The sequence below is a fragment of the Vicugna pacos genome, chromosome 7, assembly GCF_048564905.1.
Source record: "Vicugna pacos chromosome 7, VicPac4, whole genome shotgun sequence".
Classification (NCBI taxonomy): Eukaryota; Metazoa; Chordata; class Mammalia; order Artiodactyla; family Camelidae; genus Vicugna; species Vicugna pacos.
In genome coordinates this window covers 29,795,042-29,814,464 of record NC_132993.1, presented here as the reverse complement: position 1 = coordinate 29,814,464, position 19,423 = coordinate 29,795,042, and the positions used below count along the sequence as shown (strand labels likewise).

The following is a 19,423-nucleotide window of genomic DNA, read 5'->3' as shown; positions in this document are numbered from 1 at the left end:
GACACCAATTACAATGACCTTGTTAACATCTATGATAAAAGTAACATCAAAGTGAATTTGGCAAATTACAAATAGCCCATAAAAATAAGATAAAAACCAATATAAAGTGAGATGATGTTAAACAACTAGGAATGAAACGTACAGACATTAAGTGGGAAACAAATAGATAAATATATGAAAAATAAGAAAATACCAGGATAGGGCTGTCATATCTGTGGGAACTTGTGATGTGTAAAATCAAGATGCTTGGTGAATACAATGGATATGGAAGCCCCTTGTAATAATTCACAGCCCCCAAGGGACCAAGATTTCCTGAGTGAGAACCACTATTGTAAACAAACTCTTAAATGAGTCACCATGCGCCATACCCCTTAGGCAATAGGGAAGCCAAACTAAGTCCATCAATTGTTCCTGAACATTAAACATCTCAATAATTTAATGATATTTTAAAGAAAGCATAATGAATGGAATCAAAAGGAGAGTTCGATAAAAAATAAATAAGTCATAGGCAAGATTCTCTACTTTATTTGCTGTTGGTCATATTTACTAAGAATGGGTTCTGTTTTGATCTTATGAGGGAGGCAGAGATGTTAGAAAGATCCTAGGGAAGAGCAAAAGGAAGGTGATAAAGGATGAATAGAAATCCCCTGGTAGAGTTGGGGAGGGACTGTTTGGTGATATGTTAGAAGAGCTGAAAGGAGAACATAAAATGACAACTGCCTTTAGTTATTGCCAGGTTCTTATGAGACTTACAAGGAAAATACTGCTTAGATACAATTACCATTCAGGACAAGGAAAAAGGAGGAAGGTGTTAGTTTAAAAAAAAAAAAAAGGTTTCAAGGGAGAAGAAATTCCAAGAGTGTTTAATCCCAGGAATGTGTCACAAGAGGTTGTCTTGTGATAGTTGTGTGTTAAACCCCTTACTTGTCTATGTATTTTCTCAACTCCTTCTACCTCTACAATTATAATATGGTATATAAGAACACTGACACACAGTCTCATAATTAAGCATAGGCATATGTATGAACACTTTCCTCTGTTCCTGCAGGATACCTGGTTTGTTTGGGGGCAAAGAGGAGTTGATGTGGCATTGTTTTAGCAGTGGTTGAGAATACAAGTGGTAAACATCTGCAAGTAGAACACTGCAAAATGCATGCATTGTATGTACCAAAAGGTCAGTATGAAACATTATAGTTATGGCAAGCCTGCCCATTCACTTCCTCCTACACATTGCATATTCATGCAGTTTTGCAGCTTGTATAAACCTCTATTGTGATTTAAACTCATGAGAGAGTGTGGCTTCTGCAAAGGCTGTTTTGTGACTTTAGACCAGTGGTTCTTCTTCCTGGCTGCAAATCATCTGGGGAACATTTAAAAATACTGCTGTACCTGCTCTGTCCCTAGAAATTGGGTGTAAGATGGGACCCAGGTCTATGTATTCTTTTTTTTTTTTCGAAAGCTCCCCAGGTGATGCTAGTGTACAGCCAGAACTGAGACTAGTTCCAACTCTCAGAATTTCTTAATAATAAAATTATGTATCATGATAAAACTTTCAGGACCATAAGGTCCATAGTGGGGGAAATTATTACTTCTCTGGGCCCTCATCTTGTAGAGCCCTTAGCATTTTTAGTGGACCATGGTATTTGTCACTCAAATTCCTATAACAACAACAAAAAAAAAAAGACTTTGTATAGGGGATAAATTTCATGTCGTTTATGTAATCCAGTCCTGTTGTTTTTCCCTTTCCTTTACTCGTTCTTTCTATTCTCCCCAAGAAGAATATCAGCTGGTTAGAGTGTCAGATCATCCTCCCCATCCCTCTTTTATACTTGAGTTCATGGTTCAGGCATATTAGGAATGAAGCTGACAACATGCACTGGTTTGTCTCCTAATGGTGCAGAGGCCACAGGACCTGGGGATGGCAGGTGGCCTACATTTCTCCAGTGCCTGGCACAGAGAAGAGACCCCAAGTCACTGAGAAGTGCTTTACTGATGCCAATAACTCCCCAGAGCAGATGGGGAAACTGAGCTGCAGAGGAAGCCTGAATTCCAGCCCTCTGGTGGACACTGACCTCAAGTGTTGGAAAAGTCACTTGGACCCTTTGGACAGAAGTTTCTTAGTCTATAGCATCAAGAAATTGAACTACAAGATCATGAAGTCACTTTTATTTTTAAAATTCTGTGATTCCAGTTAACCAGTATTCAGAAAAGTGTGGAAGGCTCTACAAATGCATGAAAGTCCATGCAGAGAGAATGGTGGAGGATCCCTCATCAATACTAGTTTTATTAACTTCTTCCTAGATTTTACCAATTGTCATTCTCATTCTTAATATTAAGGCTATGGGATTTAATTAAATCATCTTTAAAATACTGAGATATCAACAGATGGCATGTTGAATGCAAATATACCACAAATAAACATTTGGTCCTGAAGAAGATCAAGAGCTAGAGTTCATTTCCCCTTCTCATCCTGGGCTCAGAACTCTGTGGTCTTCCTTTTTATTGCCTTTGCCTCCAAATTGGCTGTTTGTGTTCCAAGAGGTAAAAAAAGTATCAGTTCCAAAGTTGGTTACAAACTTTCAGCAATTTTTATTTTTTCATTTTTTTATAACCAGCCAATTCCTCTTAGTTCACATAACAGAGAAGTGCATAATCCCTTGCAACCTTAGTTAGAGCAATGGTCTTAAAAAGGTCTAGCTACATAGAAAATGCTCAGACTTTTTGAGTGCTGACAGTTGTCAAATTCACCTAGTTCAAATGGCCACATTTCTGAAGTTCTTTTAACAGCCCATCTGTGAGCAGTAGGATCAGATGACTAAGAACTACAGGGCAGAAGCACTATTACTTTGAATCAGATTTTCCCATTACCCAGCCATAAAGTTTTTTCTCTCTGACTCATATAGAGTTCAGCACTTAGGACCCTGTATGATTTTAATCCCATCACTTAGCACCCTAGCTGTATGACTTTGAAGGCAAACATGAAGTTGTCTGAATTCCAGACCACATGAACATTCTCAGGGAACTTATCAGCTACCTAAGCTAAACTGTGTCTAAATCTGAAGGTTTAAACCCGAATTTCATGATAAACAAAAACTGAGTAAATCTGTCTTCCCTGTCATTACTCATCTTTTGATCACTGTTTTACAAAAATTACTATGACTGGGTTAGAATAAATGACTGCAATCAATAAATGCAAAATCACTAACCTCTGGCCAGATAATAACACATTCAGAAATTTCTTTCCTAAAGATTTTACTAGGTTGGTATGCTTATAAATATGAGAGACAAATATAATTTAGCAAATGGAAGCATTCACTAATTCATTCATTTATTCAACAAATACTAATTTAGTACCTATTATACTCCAGGTAGCTTACATTCTAGTAGAAGAAATAATCTCATACACACACATACAAAATTAAGCTATTATCCTATAAGTGTAGGATAGGCTAGATGAAAACAATGGTCTGGTCTAAATTCAAGAGGTTAGTGATGTGGGGAGGGGCAAGAAAGTGACTTCCCTTATTACCTTAAAGGTTAAGGACTTGTATCACAGAAAGACATCACCCCTCCTTGATAATGACTCCTGAGCAAGCTTGAACAGACAGAGGCTGCTCTCTATTTTATTTGCACTGTCCCCTTTTCAATGACCTGTAGCCAGCTCATTGACCCTATGTTGCCTGTTTCCTCATTTCACTTATTCACTGAAGTACCTCAGAAATAGGTACTTCAAACTACTAAATGAATGAATGAATGAACTCACAAGGCTACAATACTGTAAACCAAAGTGCCTGCAATGAATATGCAAGCATTCTAAGCTATAAATATCCCTAAAGTTAGACTTTTGTCTCATCATTATCTGATTTTCTAGAGCAGCAGTTTTCAACCAGGGCTAATTTTCGCTCCCCTTTCCAGGGGACATTTAGCAATGTCTGATGACATTTTTAGTTGTCACAGTTTAGGGGGGTGATACTGGCATCTAGTGGGTAGAGGACAGGGTAGTTGATAATCACTGCTATGGTGCCCAGGCAGCACCCCTACCCTCACCCCAATAATAAAGAATTATCTGGCCCAAAATGCCAAGAGTGCCCAGATGGAGAAACCTTGTGGTAGAGGTTGGGGACTATGTCTTGCAAGCCACATAATGGACTGTGAATACCCTTGTTTAGACCTTAACAAGGACCCTAGTGCAGATCCCTTTCCTCCCTAGCCAAGCAATGTTCAAACCTGCAGAGATTTATTTCATTCATTTTCTATTTGTTTAATAAACAGACTTGAAGCACTGGAGAGAAAAATATTCCAGCCATGAGGTAAGGCGAAAGCTATTAGTAACCCTAGTTTGACTTAACTGAATGGTAGGAAACAACCTCTGCCATCAGGAAGTGAGTTGTAGAAACTGAAAAGAAGTTAAGGGTGTTTAAAAAGCTCGGTTCAAACAAATGTCTATGTGAACCAATGGGTAGCTTGAAAACGGTAAAGACATTTCCGTTTCTTATGTCTTTGATAGAATGGAAAGAGCTTTTATTTTCTTTAGTGTAGTCATCATTCATATTTGTCCCACGACACGCCCAGAAGTTTAAAGAATAACAAACTCCCAAGTATAAACACAGAATTTTCGTGAGCGAGTGAGGCCTCTGGATAAATCCTTTTGATTGCATGTTTAGATAAAATAAGATTTCCAGGCATTAAACAAACCTTTCTATTTGAGAAGTGACCTTCCAACACTTTGAAGGACTGTACTTATTTCTCTTCAAGGAAGACAAACATAAATGCCCCCAAGGTATGACTCCCGCCTTTTCAAGTTCAGTGCTCCAGTTGCAGTGTTCCTATCACGTCCCTTGTTTGCTAACACTCAACATCATCAAATGCCACCAAATCAATACCAGAACCTTGCAGATTAAAAGAAAGGAATCAAAAGATAGGCAGCCTGCTTTACTAAGCCACCCAAAATTAGGTGCTTTTTATAATAATGAAAATGTGAAGCCCTGCAAACAGGAGAGATGGTTCCAGATTCCTGAAGAAGGCTCATGGCCAGCTGATCTTAGATATACCAAGCATGGTTTCAGGTTCCTGTCTGGGATCCCCAGAAGAAGGGATGAATAGCCTACTAGAGGAGGTATGAAAATGCTCTGGAATGCCCAAATCATCTCATCATCGAGGACAGTTTTAAGCAATTTCAAAAGGATGTGTTTTTGTTTCCAAGGAAATGACTTCAAAAGTATCACAAACTAGGTGATTTCAAGCAATAGAAATTTATAGTCTCATGGTTCTGGAGGCTAGATGTCCAAAATAAAGTTGTCAGCAGGCCCATGCTGCCTCTGAAACCTGCAGGGGAATTCTTCCTTGTCTCTCCCTATAGCTTCTGTGGGGTTTTCTGGCAATCTTTGGCATTCCTTGGCTTGCAGCTGCAAAACTACAATCAATCACATGGACTTCTTCCTGTGTCTTCACATTTCCATCTTTTAAGAATGCCAGCCATCTCAGATAGGGAGCCCACTCTATATCACTGTGACCTCATCCTAATTACATCTACAAGCGCCTATCTCCAAATAAGGTTACATTCTGAAGTACTGGGGATTACAAAATCAACATACATTTTTGAGGGGAACACAACTCAATGTGTAACAGGATGTAAATTAGAAATGTGTATTTTTGTTATGAAAACAGGGAAATGTAACTTAAATTTTCAAAGTGTATTACAAACCCAAGGGTATTTCATATTCTCTCCTAAGAAGAGCAAAAGATGGAGAAAACTCCCAGTTGCCTTCAGGCAAAAGGAAAGGAAAAAAAGAATTAATCTAAAGCAAAGAGAGCCCTGTCTACTTGGTGTTTGTGCCACTTTTGAACACACCTAAGGCACTGAGTCAGTTGGGGCATCTTCTCCCCCAGTGCATATTTGGTTGCTGTATGCCCCATGTTTATAATAAACTCCAGACGGCTGATGCACATGCTAGTGATGAGCTAATCCTTCTTGTTTGCTTAATGGCAGAATGCAAAATAAGTATCCACCTGCACAAAGCGATTTCAGGAATGCCAAGAGGTTCTCCTCTTCCAAAATAGCTCCTCCATCCTCCCAATACTGTTACTGAAATCCCTGACACTTCTGCACTTCTTCTGGTCTGGGTGCTTGGACCAGAAGCTCCTGATGTACTATTACTGCCCATTGCTCCAGGAACCATCCTAAACATTTTGTATAACTTAAGTCATTTGAAGTAGGTACTATTATACCTACATTTTACAGGTAAGAAACTAAGGCAAAGAGAGGTTTAGTATCTTATGTGAGATAACACAGCAAAGCTGAGATTCAGAGCAGCCCCTATGCTATCAACCAGGGTACCATACTGCCTTTCAAAAGTAGGGAACAACACAGTAATTGACTTACTATCATGCCCATTCAGATCAGAGTGTCAGATTTTTCAGATCCTCTCACCTAGCAGATACAGCAAAGATAGCCTAAGACAGCTTTTATTTCTCAAAGCATCTTCCCTACACCACTTGCATCAAAATGAGGGAGAAGGTACAGATACCTGGACCCTACCCTCAGACCACTGATTCAGAATCTCAGGGCCTAGAAATCTGCATTTTAACAAATATCCCCAGGAGATTCTCGAGTGTACTAATGTTTGAGAACCACTGGCCTTATAGGAATGAAATAGAAAAAGGTACAACATTATGGTAAACCAGGAAAAGCCACAGAGAGGTGACATGGCAATGAGGACCCTGGTAACCAACGGTCAAATGACACAGGGGGTCCTGACCACAAAGGAGTTTGATTGCTGGGGAGTGAGGGTAATGCTGAATGTGAAGGTTTGACAGCAGGAAGCTAGTCACATCCTCTGGCTTGGGTTACACGCCCTGTCTTGGTGGAAATGGTTATTTGCTAAGTCAGGGCAGCATTTTCTGTTGGTTTGGATGGGAAGTATGGGTGCAGGCAAAGGAGAGCGATGAGAGCATGTGAATTAAGAATCCCTATGTGACTCTGTCTGAATGAGCTGGGTTGCATAAATATAACAAGGACTTTGGTGTGGAGTTAAAGAGAATGGTGTGATGGAGGATCCAAGAGACCTAAGTCCTGCGTTTGGTCCAGTCACTGATTACAACCTCCGTGAGGCTCAGTCTCCTAGTCTGTAATGGGGGAAATAATAATACCTGGATACAGGATGTGATGAATCCATTGAGGCACATAGTGCTTTATAACTTAAGTCATTGCTATTCCAAGGCCTCTATAAATGTCTCCTGCCTCAGAATATATCTGCCACACTCATACGCAAGGTCCATTAATTATGCAATAAAGGGCAATTGGCAATGATGCTCTGTCTTGCTCTGTACATGCCCCTAGACCCCTGCCAGAAAATAAAAAAGTCATCTAAATTCATTCTGAAGTACAGATTACTTGTGGGCCTCCTGCACTGGGAAAACACACACACACACACACACACACACAAACACGGGGAAAATTGGAGGCTAGAGACACCAAAGAACAAATTCTCTCTCCTCATCCTATCTCTTCCTCACTGGTGTGCTCTGCTGATCCCCCAAAAGGCTGGGCCAGGCTGCTGCTGCTTCTCATTCAACCTTCTCCCCCTCCTTAACATATTCCCATATGTACTCCCTGTTTTGGGGCCAGATCTACACAATTACAGTTACTCAGATAATTGGGGCAAAACCCAACCAAGAAACAACATGTTTAATCAATATTTTCTAAATCTTTTTTCCTTAAGTGTAAAGACTTCTGAGTTTGAATTGCCCCTCTGGGCTTTGCATGCTTTCCAGGTAATCTAAATGATAACCAACCCTCTACTTCATTTTGATCAGATCACGATATTATAAAGCTATGATGAAAAAGAACATCATTTTGAATGAAATGGGATACCAAAAATAAAATCAATAAATAACAGTGCACTTGTGATATCAGGTAAAGAATTCATAGTAGATCATATGATGGTTAGTATACACATGCCTACATCCTTTCAATTAACATTTATAGTTCCTTTAAAATATTATACATATTGAAGAAATATTTGCTAATTACTGTGTGCATAGTACTACTAGGTATTGTGGAGGATACCACGATGAGTGCAACAGACACAGACCTGCCCTAAGTACTGGTTTGGTCCAGTCATTTATTAAGTGACCTTTCCTTATCAGGGAAACAAAAGACTGTTTTCCATTCCTTTTTTTTTAAATTGAAGTATAGTCACTTATAATGTGTCAATTTCTGGTGCACAGCACAATGTCCCAGTCATATATATATATATGTGTGTGTGTGTGTGTGTGTTAGGTTATTACAAGATATTGAACATAGTTCGCCGTGCTATACAGAAGAAATTTTATTATCTATTTTTATTTACAGTGGCTAACATTTGCATATCTCAAACTCCCAAATTTATCTCTTCCCACTCCCTTTTCCCTAGTAACAATAAGAGTCTGTTTCTGTTTTGTAGACGAGTTCATTAGTGTCTTCTTTTTTTAGATTCCACATATGAATGATAATGCTATTTTTCTTTCTCTTTCTCACTTACTTCACTTAGAATGACTATCTCTGGGTCCATCCATGTTGCTACAGATGGCATTATTTTATTATTTTTTTATGGCTGAGTAGTATTCCGTTGTATAAATATACACAACCTCTTTATCCAGTCATCTGAGAACCCTCCTACAATGCTGGTAAGGATGTAGTTGGGTGCAGCCATTATGAAAAACAGTACGGAGATTCCTCTAAAAACTAAAATTACCATATGATCCAGCAATCCCACCCCTGGGCATATATCCAGAGGGAACTCTAATTTGAAAAGATACATGCATCCCAATGTTCATAGCAGCACTATATACAATAGCCAAGATAGGGAAGCATACTAAATGTCCATTCTTATTATAAAGATAACCCAGAACTTCACCATTTTTTAAAAGAAGCAGATGAGTGAAATAGGACACTATAAATATCATTATTCTGAGGCCTCTATAATGTCTGAGAAGCAGCAACAGGGAGGTCAGTACAAGGAAGAGACTCAAGGGTCCTAGCTAGCGGCCCAGAACAAGGAATGCAGGGCCCCTCCACATCCCTCTCTCTATACCCAGCCCTCTTTTCTCACTCACAGAGGTAGATAAATACCCAACTTTCTATCTTATCCTCTTCCAAATTCAAACCCTAATTAGTAATGCAGCCTTCTCCCTTCAGGCACGGAGGCAATCCTGTGCTCTCCCAGAGGTGAAGTTGCCTAGGCCCTGTAATCTCAAGGCAGCCCAAGAACATGTCAATGTTCCCACCCTGGGTTTATGTTTTTCCTAGGGCTATGTGTAGAACCTCTGGAAATGCAAGAAATCACAAACATTAACAATACAATCCAGGCCTCCTGTTTTAGGTCAGGGCTGCAAGAACACTGCAGCTTTTTCTCCTGCAGTGGTGCCAGTTCAGCCCAGTAAACAAATGGGTATTTGCCCTTGCCCCTGAGAAAACACATGGGCATTAGAACATAGTTCCTGTGTTCTGGTAACATTTAACTGTGTTAGTTCTCAACCCTCTCTACACCCACACACTCATGCAAAACATTTATTCCATTGACTTCAAAGGCTGCTCAACATGTTGGAAATATGTGTGAGAACAGTGAAGGGTGTTTGAAATTAGTGTCAACCCTTTTTCTGTATGTCTAAAATGTGTTAGCCTTTTAGAAGTATGTATTTGATTTTTTAAAACATGAATTTGCTTATACTTGGTTTAGAATCATGAAAAATAAATCAGGATTTCTTTTGTCAGTTTTTGTGTTTTTCATAATAAATAACAGTCATTCATCCTTATCCAATAATAAATATTTATAGGTTTAAATTAGGAAAAGCTTTTCAAGAGAATTTCCATTCATTCATTATCCACCAACTTCCAGATGCCAGCCGGCACATGAGGAACTCACAGAAATAAGCAGGAGGCAGACTAGGGTTTCCAGGCACAGAAGGGAAAGAGTGTCAGGGACAAAAAGAAGCTGTCACTAAATCCAAAAGGATTTAGCATTTTCTAATTTCATCTTGTGCTTAAGATTCCCACTCCGGAGAGTATGACTTGGGTCTGAAATGGGCCTGAGCATCTGCATTTTAACAAGCATTTTCCCTCCAGTTGATGCCTTTGCCACACTGCCCTTGCTGAAAATACCAGGGGACTAAGGACCCCTGTGTAGCATTCAGGACATTATATTCAAAAGTCCAGATATGGTGGTAGATCTTCTAGATAGAGCTGATGCTTAGTCTTTCATGCATATCTGGGTATAAATCCAAGCACTTAAGGGATACGGAGCTGACAGCTCTATCAATAGCCTAAAAGTTTTCTAATATTCACTTTGATATGAATTGTAGGAAGTTGAAAATGCTGTATTTCCTTCTCATATATTTCTGGACTTTCCTCCAGGACCAAATTCCAGGATATTTATATACATTCATTGTATACATTTTTCTGTAAGCATGAAAACTGAATTATCTAACAGAAAAAGAGCAATATAATGGAAAATAAGAAATGATAATCAAAATGAAGGTGGTTTGTTTTGAAATTGTGTTTGTTATCTACAGCTGCATAACCAATAACCCCAAAATTTAGTGGCTTAAAACAACAAGTTATTTATCATTCTACAGTGTGTCAGAAATCCATGTGTGACTCAACTGAGTGGTTCATGCTCAGGGCCTCTCACAGGCTGCAATCCAGGTGTCAAGGCTGAAGTCATCTCAAGTTTCAAATGGGAGAAGACCTACTTCCAAGCTCATTCACGTGACCAGTGGTGGGATTTAGTTCTCCTAGGCTGTTGGATTGAGGACTTAATGTCTCCAGGGCTGTTGGCCAGAGTCCTCCCTCAGTTCCTTCCACAAAGATCTCCTCATAGGACAACTCACAATATGGCAGCTGGCTTCCAGCAGAGCAAGCAAACAAGAAGCAAGAAAGAAAGATGGTGTCATGGTCTTTTGTAACTTAATCTTGGAAGTGGCCACACTATCACTTTTGCCATGTTTTACTATTTAGAAGCAAATCAGTAAGCCTAGACCACACTCAAAGGGAGGGTGTTACACAAAGACATGAATACCAAGAAATGCGGGAAGAGGAATCACTGGGGGCCACCTTAGATGTGCTGTCCACCACAGAATGCATCAATTTGTTTTTTTTTTCATAGTCAATTTATCATCCTACTTATGTTTTGTAAAACTAAATGTTAATGTAAAGCAAACATTTTCTGATACAGCTTAGGGAGCATATTCTGGAAATAGTCTAGTAGTGTTGGAAAGATAAGGTGAGGTTATTAACTGAACAGATTTCTAAATGAGGAGTTGTATACCTACTATGCCAACCAACAGAAAAAGAGTGTTAGTTACTGTATCACTTAAGAACACATTCTGCTATAGGTAACTGAAAATCTGAACAGCTGTGGCTTCTATATGTATGTGTTACATAGAAGTCTAGAGGCAGAGAGCTCCTGGCATTGTTTCAGTAGTTTGGTAATAGCAAAAGCAGCATCTTCTATTCTCTTGGCCTTTTAATTATGCATGTCATCTTATGGTCACAAGATGACTTCTCTACATTAAGGCAACACAACATATTCTAATTAGAATGAAAGGAGCAAAGGGCCACACCATATGCTTCTGTTTCTTTTCATAAGGAAACTAAGGCTTTCCTGGAAGTCCTGCCCAGCAGACTTCTACTTAGATCTCATTGGCCAGAACTGGGTCATATGTCTGCTCTAAACCAGTCACTCATCAAGGAGACTAAGATTACCATGACTAGTCTAAACCAACTATAACTTATTTCTGAGATAGAAGGATTATTTCCATGACCTGAATAAATGAAGAGTCTGTTGGCAGAGAAGTGGAGCCGTGGATGTCGGGCAGGCAACACACAAGTCTTCTGTAAACATCTTCTTTGTTACTGTTTATGTGTTCCATATATCCGATACAATCACAATTTCACAATTTTTTTTCACAGTTTTCACAAAAATCTAAAAAGGTATTTTCCCATATAAACAGAATATGTAAGCGTCATTGTTTATTAAATCCCAAATATAAAGTTTAAAGTTTCCTTCTTGAAAATTTCTTATTCAGAAATAAAATGTCCAGATTTTGAGACAAAAAAGACCCATTTTTTAAAATCCTGTTTACATATAAAATGTTTTTAAATATTGCCATAACATACATTTAACAATATGAAATCTGATAGTTACTGCTTTAGCCAACTATCAAAACACAAGACAGATTGCTTTTCTTGACATCTGCTGCTAGATTTTTGTCAACTTATGTTTCCAAAATTATAGCATCATAAGTCAATGTTGCACGAAAGTATTTAATGCCATTTACAAAAATCTAGTAATATAAACTGTTGACTCCTTATAAAGCATCTATTAAGGCACATAAATATCACTGAAGCATATTTATGCCTTTGATCTTGACATCTGCATAATGATTCTTGCCAGAAGGGCAACTTGTTCCATAGATTACAGACCAGAAAATCAGTTCTTTGGAGGAGCAGCTCATCCTCATCCGAGGCATCCCATTCTAAGAAACTAAATGGCACCTGCATGTCTTGGTTTCTGTGTTCGTTTAAAAGCAAATCTCTAATTCCTATTCTGCTCCAAATCTAAGTGAGCAGATAAAGTTCTGCTCTGAGCAAGACCTGCCCACCTATGGAGGGGTAAGAGGACTGTGTCCCGGAGGAAATGGGACTCCAGAATGACAGCTTTGATGAGGGATAAATCAAACCAATGATACATTTGAACGATGAGCACACTGGGGATCATCAGAAACAGGCACTATCATTCATTCAATGATGTTCAAATACACATACAAGCCTTTTGCATTGGCTACAGAATGTAGCATCCAGATGACTGAGGACGTGTGGTGGTAGCAGACAGTAGTGAAAGAGCCTGGGAGAGTTTCTAAGCCTGAATTCCCATCCTATGCCTGCCATTAAGTGGGAAAATATCCTTAATCCAGTCATTCAACAGCTTTGCCCATCAATTTCTCTATCTCAAATGGGACTTCCTTTCTTTAAGGATCCCTTCAGCTTTAAGTTCTATGAATCTGCTACAGCAACGATTTAATTGATGGAATTGTGAACTGCCTTTAAATGGAATGACTGATAACTAGCAGAACTTTGTTGGGTTCAGTGCATTATGAATACATGTCAAAGTGTACAATGAGAATATTTTTCAAAATATTCCCTCCAATTTTTTTTACCCTAGGTAGATGTAAAGCAACGTCTATTTCCATGTTGAGAAAAGGACATTTCCCCTAATCTCATACAGAGAAACATTTCAAGTCTATGTCTTAGAAGATAACTAGAGACTTAACAGGAGACCTAGAGATATGAATGGGGTGGGTAGAGAAGATGTAAATTCCTAGGGAAAGAGTGTGGAGTGCAGGGCTAGACCCATGCCTGGGAACCAGGAAGCTAGAGTTCTAATTTCAGCTTTTCTACTGATTCACTTGGGACCTTGAGAATGTCTGGTCCATTTAAGTTGTGCCTCAGTTTCCTTATCTGCCAATTAGAGAGACAGTCCTTGGCTAGGTGCCCAGGATTGTGAGAACATACTGTGCAGGGCCATAAAAATACAATCAGTACCCAAAAATGCAAAACATCCTAGTTACTAGATGTCCTTACTTAAAATGGAAACATTAACAAGAGTAATTCCTTTAATAATCAACATGTGAATGTTTTAGGAAGCACATCTATCTGGGTGAAAAGCAAATAAGACTCTTAGAAGGGCTTGTATCCCGGGGATCCATAAGCAAAAAGAAGTCAGATTTGAAGTAGGACAAGTTTCAGCATTACCTCTTAGCATCTGTGTCACTTTGGGTAATTTCTAACCTCCCACAGTAGCCTCATATGTAAAATGAAAATAATGACATGCATCTCAGAGGGCTGTGGTAAAGATGATTACCAAGTCCATTCCTTTGAAGCACTGCTGGGGTTTGAATTCATAGCCACCATATACTTTGCAACTGATAGTTTCTCTTATTGCAGTTGCCTATTAAAAGCTCAATCGCCCAGAGCAAGGAATTTTTAAATGTTGTTTATTGAGCATTCACTATATTGCAATGTTCTATCCACATGCTAAGTACCACTTTGCATAAATTTTCTCATGTACTCCTCACAGAAACCTATTACTATTACTGTTGCAGAAATGGAGTTAGAGAGAAATTAAATATTATTTCTGGCTTCATTGTGTTTCCTTACCCTGCCTTACTTTCTTTTTCTCAGCTGCATCTAATTGGCTCTACTTTTAATATTCTTTTAAGCCACATTAAATTTTCAAGATTTAAGCAGCAATTAACTGAATATATTTACATACATGTTATTTTTGTCATGTTGCTGTCCACCCCTGGAGACTTGCTTCTAAATTCATTTGGATATTTGAGGACAAATTATGCTCATTGCAGTTTCTGGAAAGCACTGAAAAAGCAGCCACTCTGAAATTTTCTAAGCGACTTAAAATAAAGCTTAAGAATTTCTAATATGTTCATTGAGAAAAAATTTATATTTGTGTTTAGAAAAATTAAGTTATTATCAAGAAATCTCACACACATGGATATATTCATAGATCTTCACTAAGGACCAAATCTTTACATGATGTGTATGACCTTATCACAACACTCAGAGACCATGCTGTGGGAATTCTTACTGTTGCTCAGAGAGTAAATGTAGTAAACTCTTTTTTTGTTAATGTGCCTTTTAATTATGAAATACTACAACTGTCTTAGAGAAAATTTGAAAAATATTTTTTAACCAATGTGGTGCTGAAGAGTCAATATCTTTCAAACTAGATTGGAACTTCAAATTCACCTCTTATTTTACCTGGACAACTTATTAAGATTTTTAAACCTCACATTTTTCCTATGAAATGGGAATAATAAATTACAGAGTTGCTGTGAGTCAAATAAGAACAGTGTTTGATCATTATGATCAAATAGCCAGTCAACAAATGTTAGTAACCATCCCTTCCCTTGGAAAAGAATCCCTAGGCAGACATGCTTAAAGTCTGTTCTATAACGAGATACAAATCCACTGCTCCCATAAAGTGCTTACCAAACTCCTTTGTTAATAGGTTCTTTATTTTCTAATAAAAGTGATGGATTCTTTCCTATTGTACACTCAAAGTGTATGTACCCATTTCAGGGCATTCATGGACCACCTTTGCCCATCCTTTGACCAAGATTAAGAATATTTGCTCTAGTGCATTTATTTTGACTTCACCAAATCCTCTTACAAAATAAGGTCATTTTTAAAAAATAAAATTCTTTGGGTATCTTTCAGTTGAATGAAGGAAAACCACAGCCCTTTTTTAAAAAAGGCTCTGGGAAAATGCAGTATCAGAGCAAAATCCCATAGTAGACAAGTAAATCGCACAGAAACTTCATTAAAAGATTGATCTGATTGGCCAAACAAGTTGCTGACTGCTAGCAGCAATCCAGCCAAGTTCAGGATTAGGGAATGAGAACTTGGGTGATTCTACAAAGCCTCTCAGTGCCGAAGAGCCACTTCTGATTCAACACAATAAAACTTCTTTTGGAAAAAGTACATGATGCTCACCAATAGTTAAGACTTATTTTATAGAACATTCTGCTTTTCTAATTTATTGTCCAATGTCCTAAGAATATATAATATATAAAAATAGTATGTCCACAATTATCTAAATGAAGTTAAATTCATTGTTCTAAATTTATTGTTTCCTTTGCCTATTTAGATCTAGACTCAGGAGAAAACATTTACTTATGTGTTTTAAAAGGTTGTACTAGCGGTATCCAAGACCTGTGGATTTTTCCTTTAACATCCCTGAAATTCATTCTTTTCTTTTCTTTTTTCTTTTTCATGGCCACTATTCCAGTTTTGGCCCTATAATCTCAAATTAGGGATACAACAAGAGTCTCTCTGCCTTGAGTCTCTTTTTTCTTTCCCCAGCCTGCACACTGCTTTCAAATTCATGTTGATAAATGACTGCATTGATCGTGGCTACATTCCTCTGCTCCAACATTTTCAATAGACACCCACTGTATGTAAAATAAAATTTAGCCTCGCCTCAACCTATCTTTCCCACAGTGGCCAGATAGGTCTATCTGCCTGTGACATTCATTATATCATCCGTCCTTCTTCCTGGGGCCTTGCTCACAGCATTTCCAAGGTCCCTTCTTCCTTCCTTTCCAAATCATATCCCATTTTCCATGCTCAAGTCCCATCACCCCATGAAGACTTCTTGAATCCTCAGAGCTCACAATGATCTAATTCCTGAAGACATTCTATCAGTTGATTGTTTAAAGAGTCGATAATTATGAACTGACTACCCCTTAACATTGTATGGTTGTCTTGGAGTGCAATTAAGTTAGGTGATTTGCATTTTACCGAGTGCCTTTGTATGCTGCTGCCAGGTTTTACTTGAAGCAGGAATTTTATCATATCCATTTGGTTTCCCCTAGAGCAGCAGTTCTCAACCTTTCATGTGGAAAAGCAACACCTGGAGAACATATCAGAAATTCCCTTTGATTCCACCCCTAGAGATGGAATAAAGTCTGGGTGGGGCCCAAATCTCTGCATTTTCCACAAGTTTCAAGGGATGTTAATGCTGCTGGGTGTCTTTAAGCATCTCACACAGAACCTGTACATAAAAGCTAATACATACTTATGTATACTCGGTATTTTTTTTTTGTTTTTTCTTGTATTTCAAGCTCATGTTCTGTCACTTCTTTTTAGATTGATTTTGAAGATGTGATTGCGGAACCAGAAGGGACACACAGTTTTGATGGCATCTGGAAGGCCAGCTTCACCACCTTCACTGTGACGAAGTACTGGTTTTACCGTTTGCTGTCTGCCCTCTTTGGCATCCCAATGGCACTCATCTGGGGCATTTACTTCGCCATTCTCTCTTTCCTGCACATCTGGGCGGTTGTACCGTGCATTAAGAGTTTCCTGATTGAGATTCAGTGCATCAGCCGTGTCTATTCCATCTACGTCCACACCTTCTGTGACCCACTCTTTGAGGCTATTGGCAAAATATTCAGCAATATCCGCATCAACATGCAGAAAGAAATATAAGTGACATTTCAAAGATAGAAGTATAATGATTCTTTTTTTTCCCCTTTTAACTTTCTTGGTGCCAATTTCAAGTTTCAAGTTGTTAGTACAGCAACAATATATGAATGAATTTTCTTGGTTCAGAACAAAGAAATCACTCTCAGTTTTTATAATAATTATTTGTCTCTTCTGAGCTATTTCATCTATTTTTTGGTGGTCTGAATTTTTAAAACCCTTTTAAAATATTTTCCTGATATTTGTATTTGCATCTGGATCATTGTTTTATTGGCTGAGATATGAACCTATTGTTGAAAAACTATTTGAGGGAAATATGAAGAACTGAGAAGAAAAAAAGAGAGCTAACCTCAACTGCCTAGTCCAAAATGTTGATCATTTTATGGTAAGGGAAAAATTTCAGGCTATGGTCATTGAGTGTACAGGTATATGGGCAGTTTTAAGCAAATTTCTTCTTTCTGAATTGCTGCCATTCACTTTAATGGTCCAATGGAATCTAATGATATTTACCAAGTTGGAAAATATAGTCTGCACATGATCTGACTAATGCCTTACTCTCTTGAAATTTTAACCTGTGATACTTTCTATGCCTGAATATTTTTTATATAGATGATGACACCTAAGTGCCTTCCTATTCAAGTTTCCCTTTTCAATTAGGGACCAATTTGTCAACCTTCATTAGGTCAGCATCCTCCCTGAAGACCAAAATTAGGAAAATTGATTACCTAGCTCTTCACACTTGTTTCTGACTCTGAGATACAGAATCAGATGAAGTTCATGTCTGCACTTGATCACACAACATCTTTATCAAAATCGATTATGGTCCACATCAGCCACATGGAAAGAATTAAGGTGGATAAATGGGGCCAAGCCCTCTCTGGGCTGGCAGGAGTGGAAGCCAACTTTCCCTGCCTCTCACCATCTGAATGAGGTCAGCATGTCTATTCAGCTTCGTTTATTTTCAAGAATAATCACGCTTTCCTGACTCCAAACTAATCCATCACCGGGTTGGTTTAGTGGCTGAACATTGTGTTCCCTTTTCAGCTGATCAGTGGGCCTCTGGGGAAGGGCTCATAAAATGGAGGCCATTGTGTGAGACTGTCAGAGTTGTTGCAAATGTGACCCCTTCAAAGTAAAGCACTTGCAACTGTCTGTTATGCTGTGACACATGGCCCCTCCCTCTGCCAGGAGCTTTGGACCTAATTCAAGCATCACTTTGCTCAGAGAGAAGATGGGGGAGGAGGCAGTAATAAAAGATTGAGGTAATTTTGCTGGAATAAATTCAAATTCTTCTGCATTCAAACTGAGGAATTTTACCTGTAAACCTGAGTCATACAGAAAGCTGCCTGGTATATCCAAAAGCTTTTTATTTCTCCTGCTCATACTAAGATTCTTCCCTAGAGGACTTTATTTTTAACCTTCAGTTATGCTTTTATTTTTATTTTCATACACCTGTTGAAAATCTTTTTTTTTTTTTTGCCTCTTCCAGTTTTCTTCACACTTTAATTGCCAACCTGTTACCTACTTAGATTTTTTTGCATTTAAAACAGACACTGGCATGGACATAGTTTGACTTTTAAACTGTGTACATAACTGAAAATGTACTATACTGCATAACTTTTAAGTGTAAAGATATTTTTATCTTTATAAGAGGAAAATCACTTGGGAAATTGCTTTGTGATTCAATCTGTAAACTGTGTATCCCAAGACATGTCTGTTCTATATAGATGCTTAGTCCCTTGTGCAAATCAAGTGCTGGTCCAAAAGATTGCTCAAATTTTATATGCTTACTGATGTATTTTACACTTTTTTATCCTGCATGTCCTGTAAAGTTATAAGTCTGCACAATAAAAATGTTTAACAGTTCAATAGGCTGCTTTATTATTTTTTCCCAAAACAAGTATGTACATGTTGATTTCTGTGTGTGTGTGTGTGTGTGAGCATATACATAGTGTGTGTTCATATTTGTAGTGTGTTTTGGGGAGAGGTGGTCTTTCACTTTTCAACTATCACAAAGTCATTTAGGTGGTGTCTTTCTTCTAAGGCCATTCATGAGTAATGTCTGATAAAAGTTATAATTAAATATTTGTTTAGCAGTTTACCCAATGTTTTATTATATGTAATCTAATTTGAGCCCTCAACAGCTTTGTGTGATAAATATTAACTTTCTCTGTTGGTATATGACACATTCAGAGTTAATGCAGCGAATTTTTGCCATTTCTTAACTGGAATTATTCTAAGAAGCACCTTTCAGATATTTGTTTTGGCCTTGGCTAAGTTTACATTCAGAGCTTCTGTATTAGTCACTGTTCTTCAGAGAAACAGAACCAATAGGAAATATATATATATATGAAATATCTATATAAAAATATATGAGAGAGT

At 38.1% G+C, this 19,423-nt stretch overlaps 1 protein-coding gene across 2 annotated transcripts in view; it reads left to right on the top strand.

The window, feature by feature from the left end:
- The window catches only part of CAV1 (caveolin 1), a 32,780-nt gene extending 13,870 nt beyond the window's left edge, over window positions 1-18,910 (top strand). For both annotated transcript variants that reach the window (XM_006206168.4, XM_015240841.3), the window contains exon 3: window positions 16,706-18,910. In XM_006206168.4, coding sequence (XP_006206230.1) covers window positions 16,706-17,047 — 342 coding nt within the window. In that variant the 3' untranslated portion in view covers window positions 17,048-18,910. The remainder of the gene's footprint in view (window positions 1-16,705) is intronic.
- Window positions 18,911-19,423: the final 513 nt, after the last annotated feature.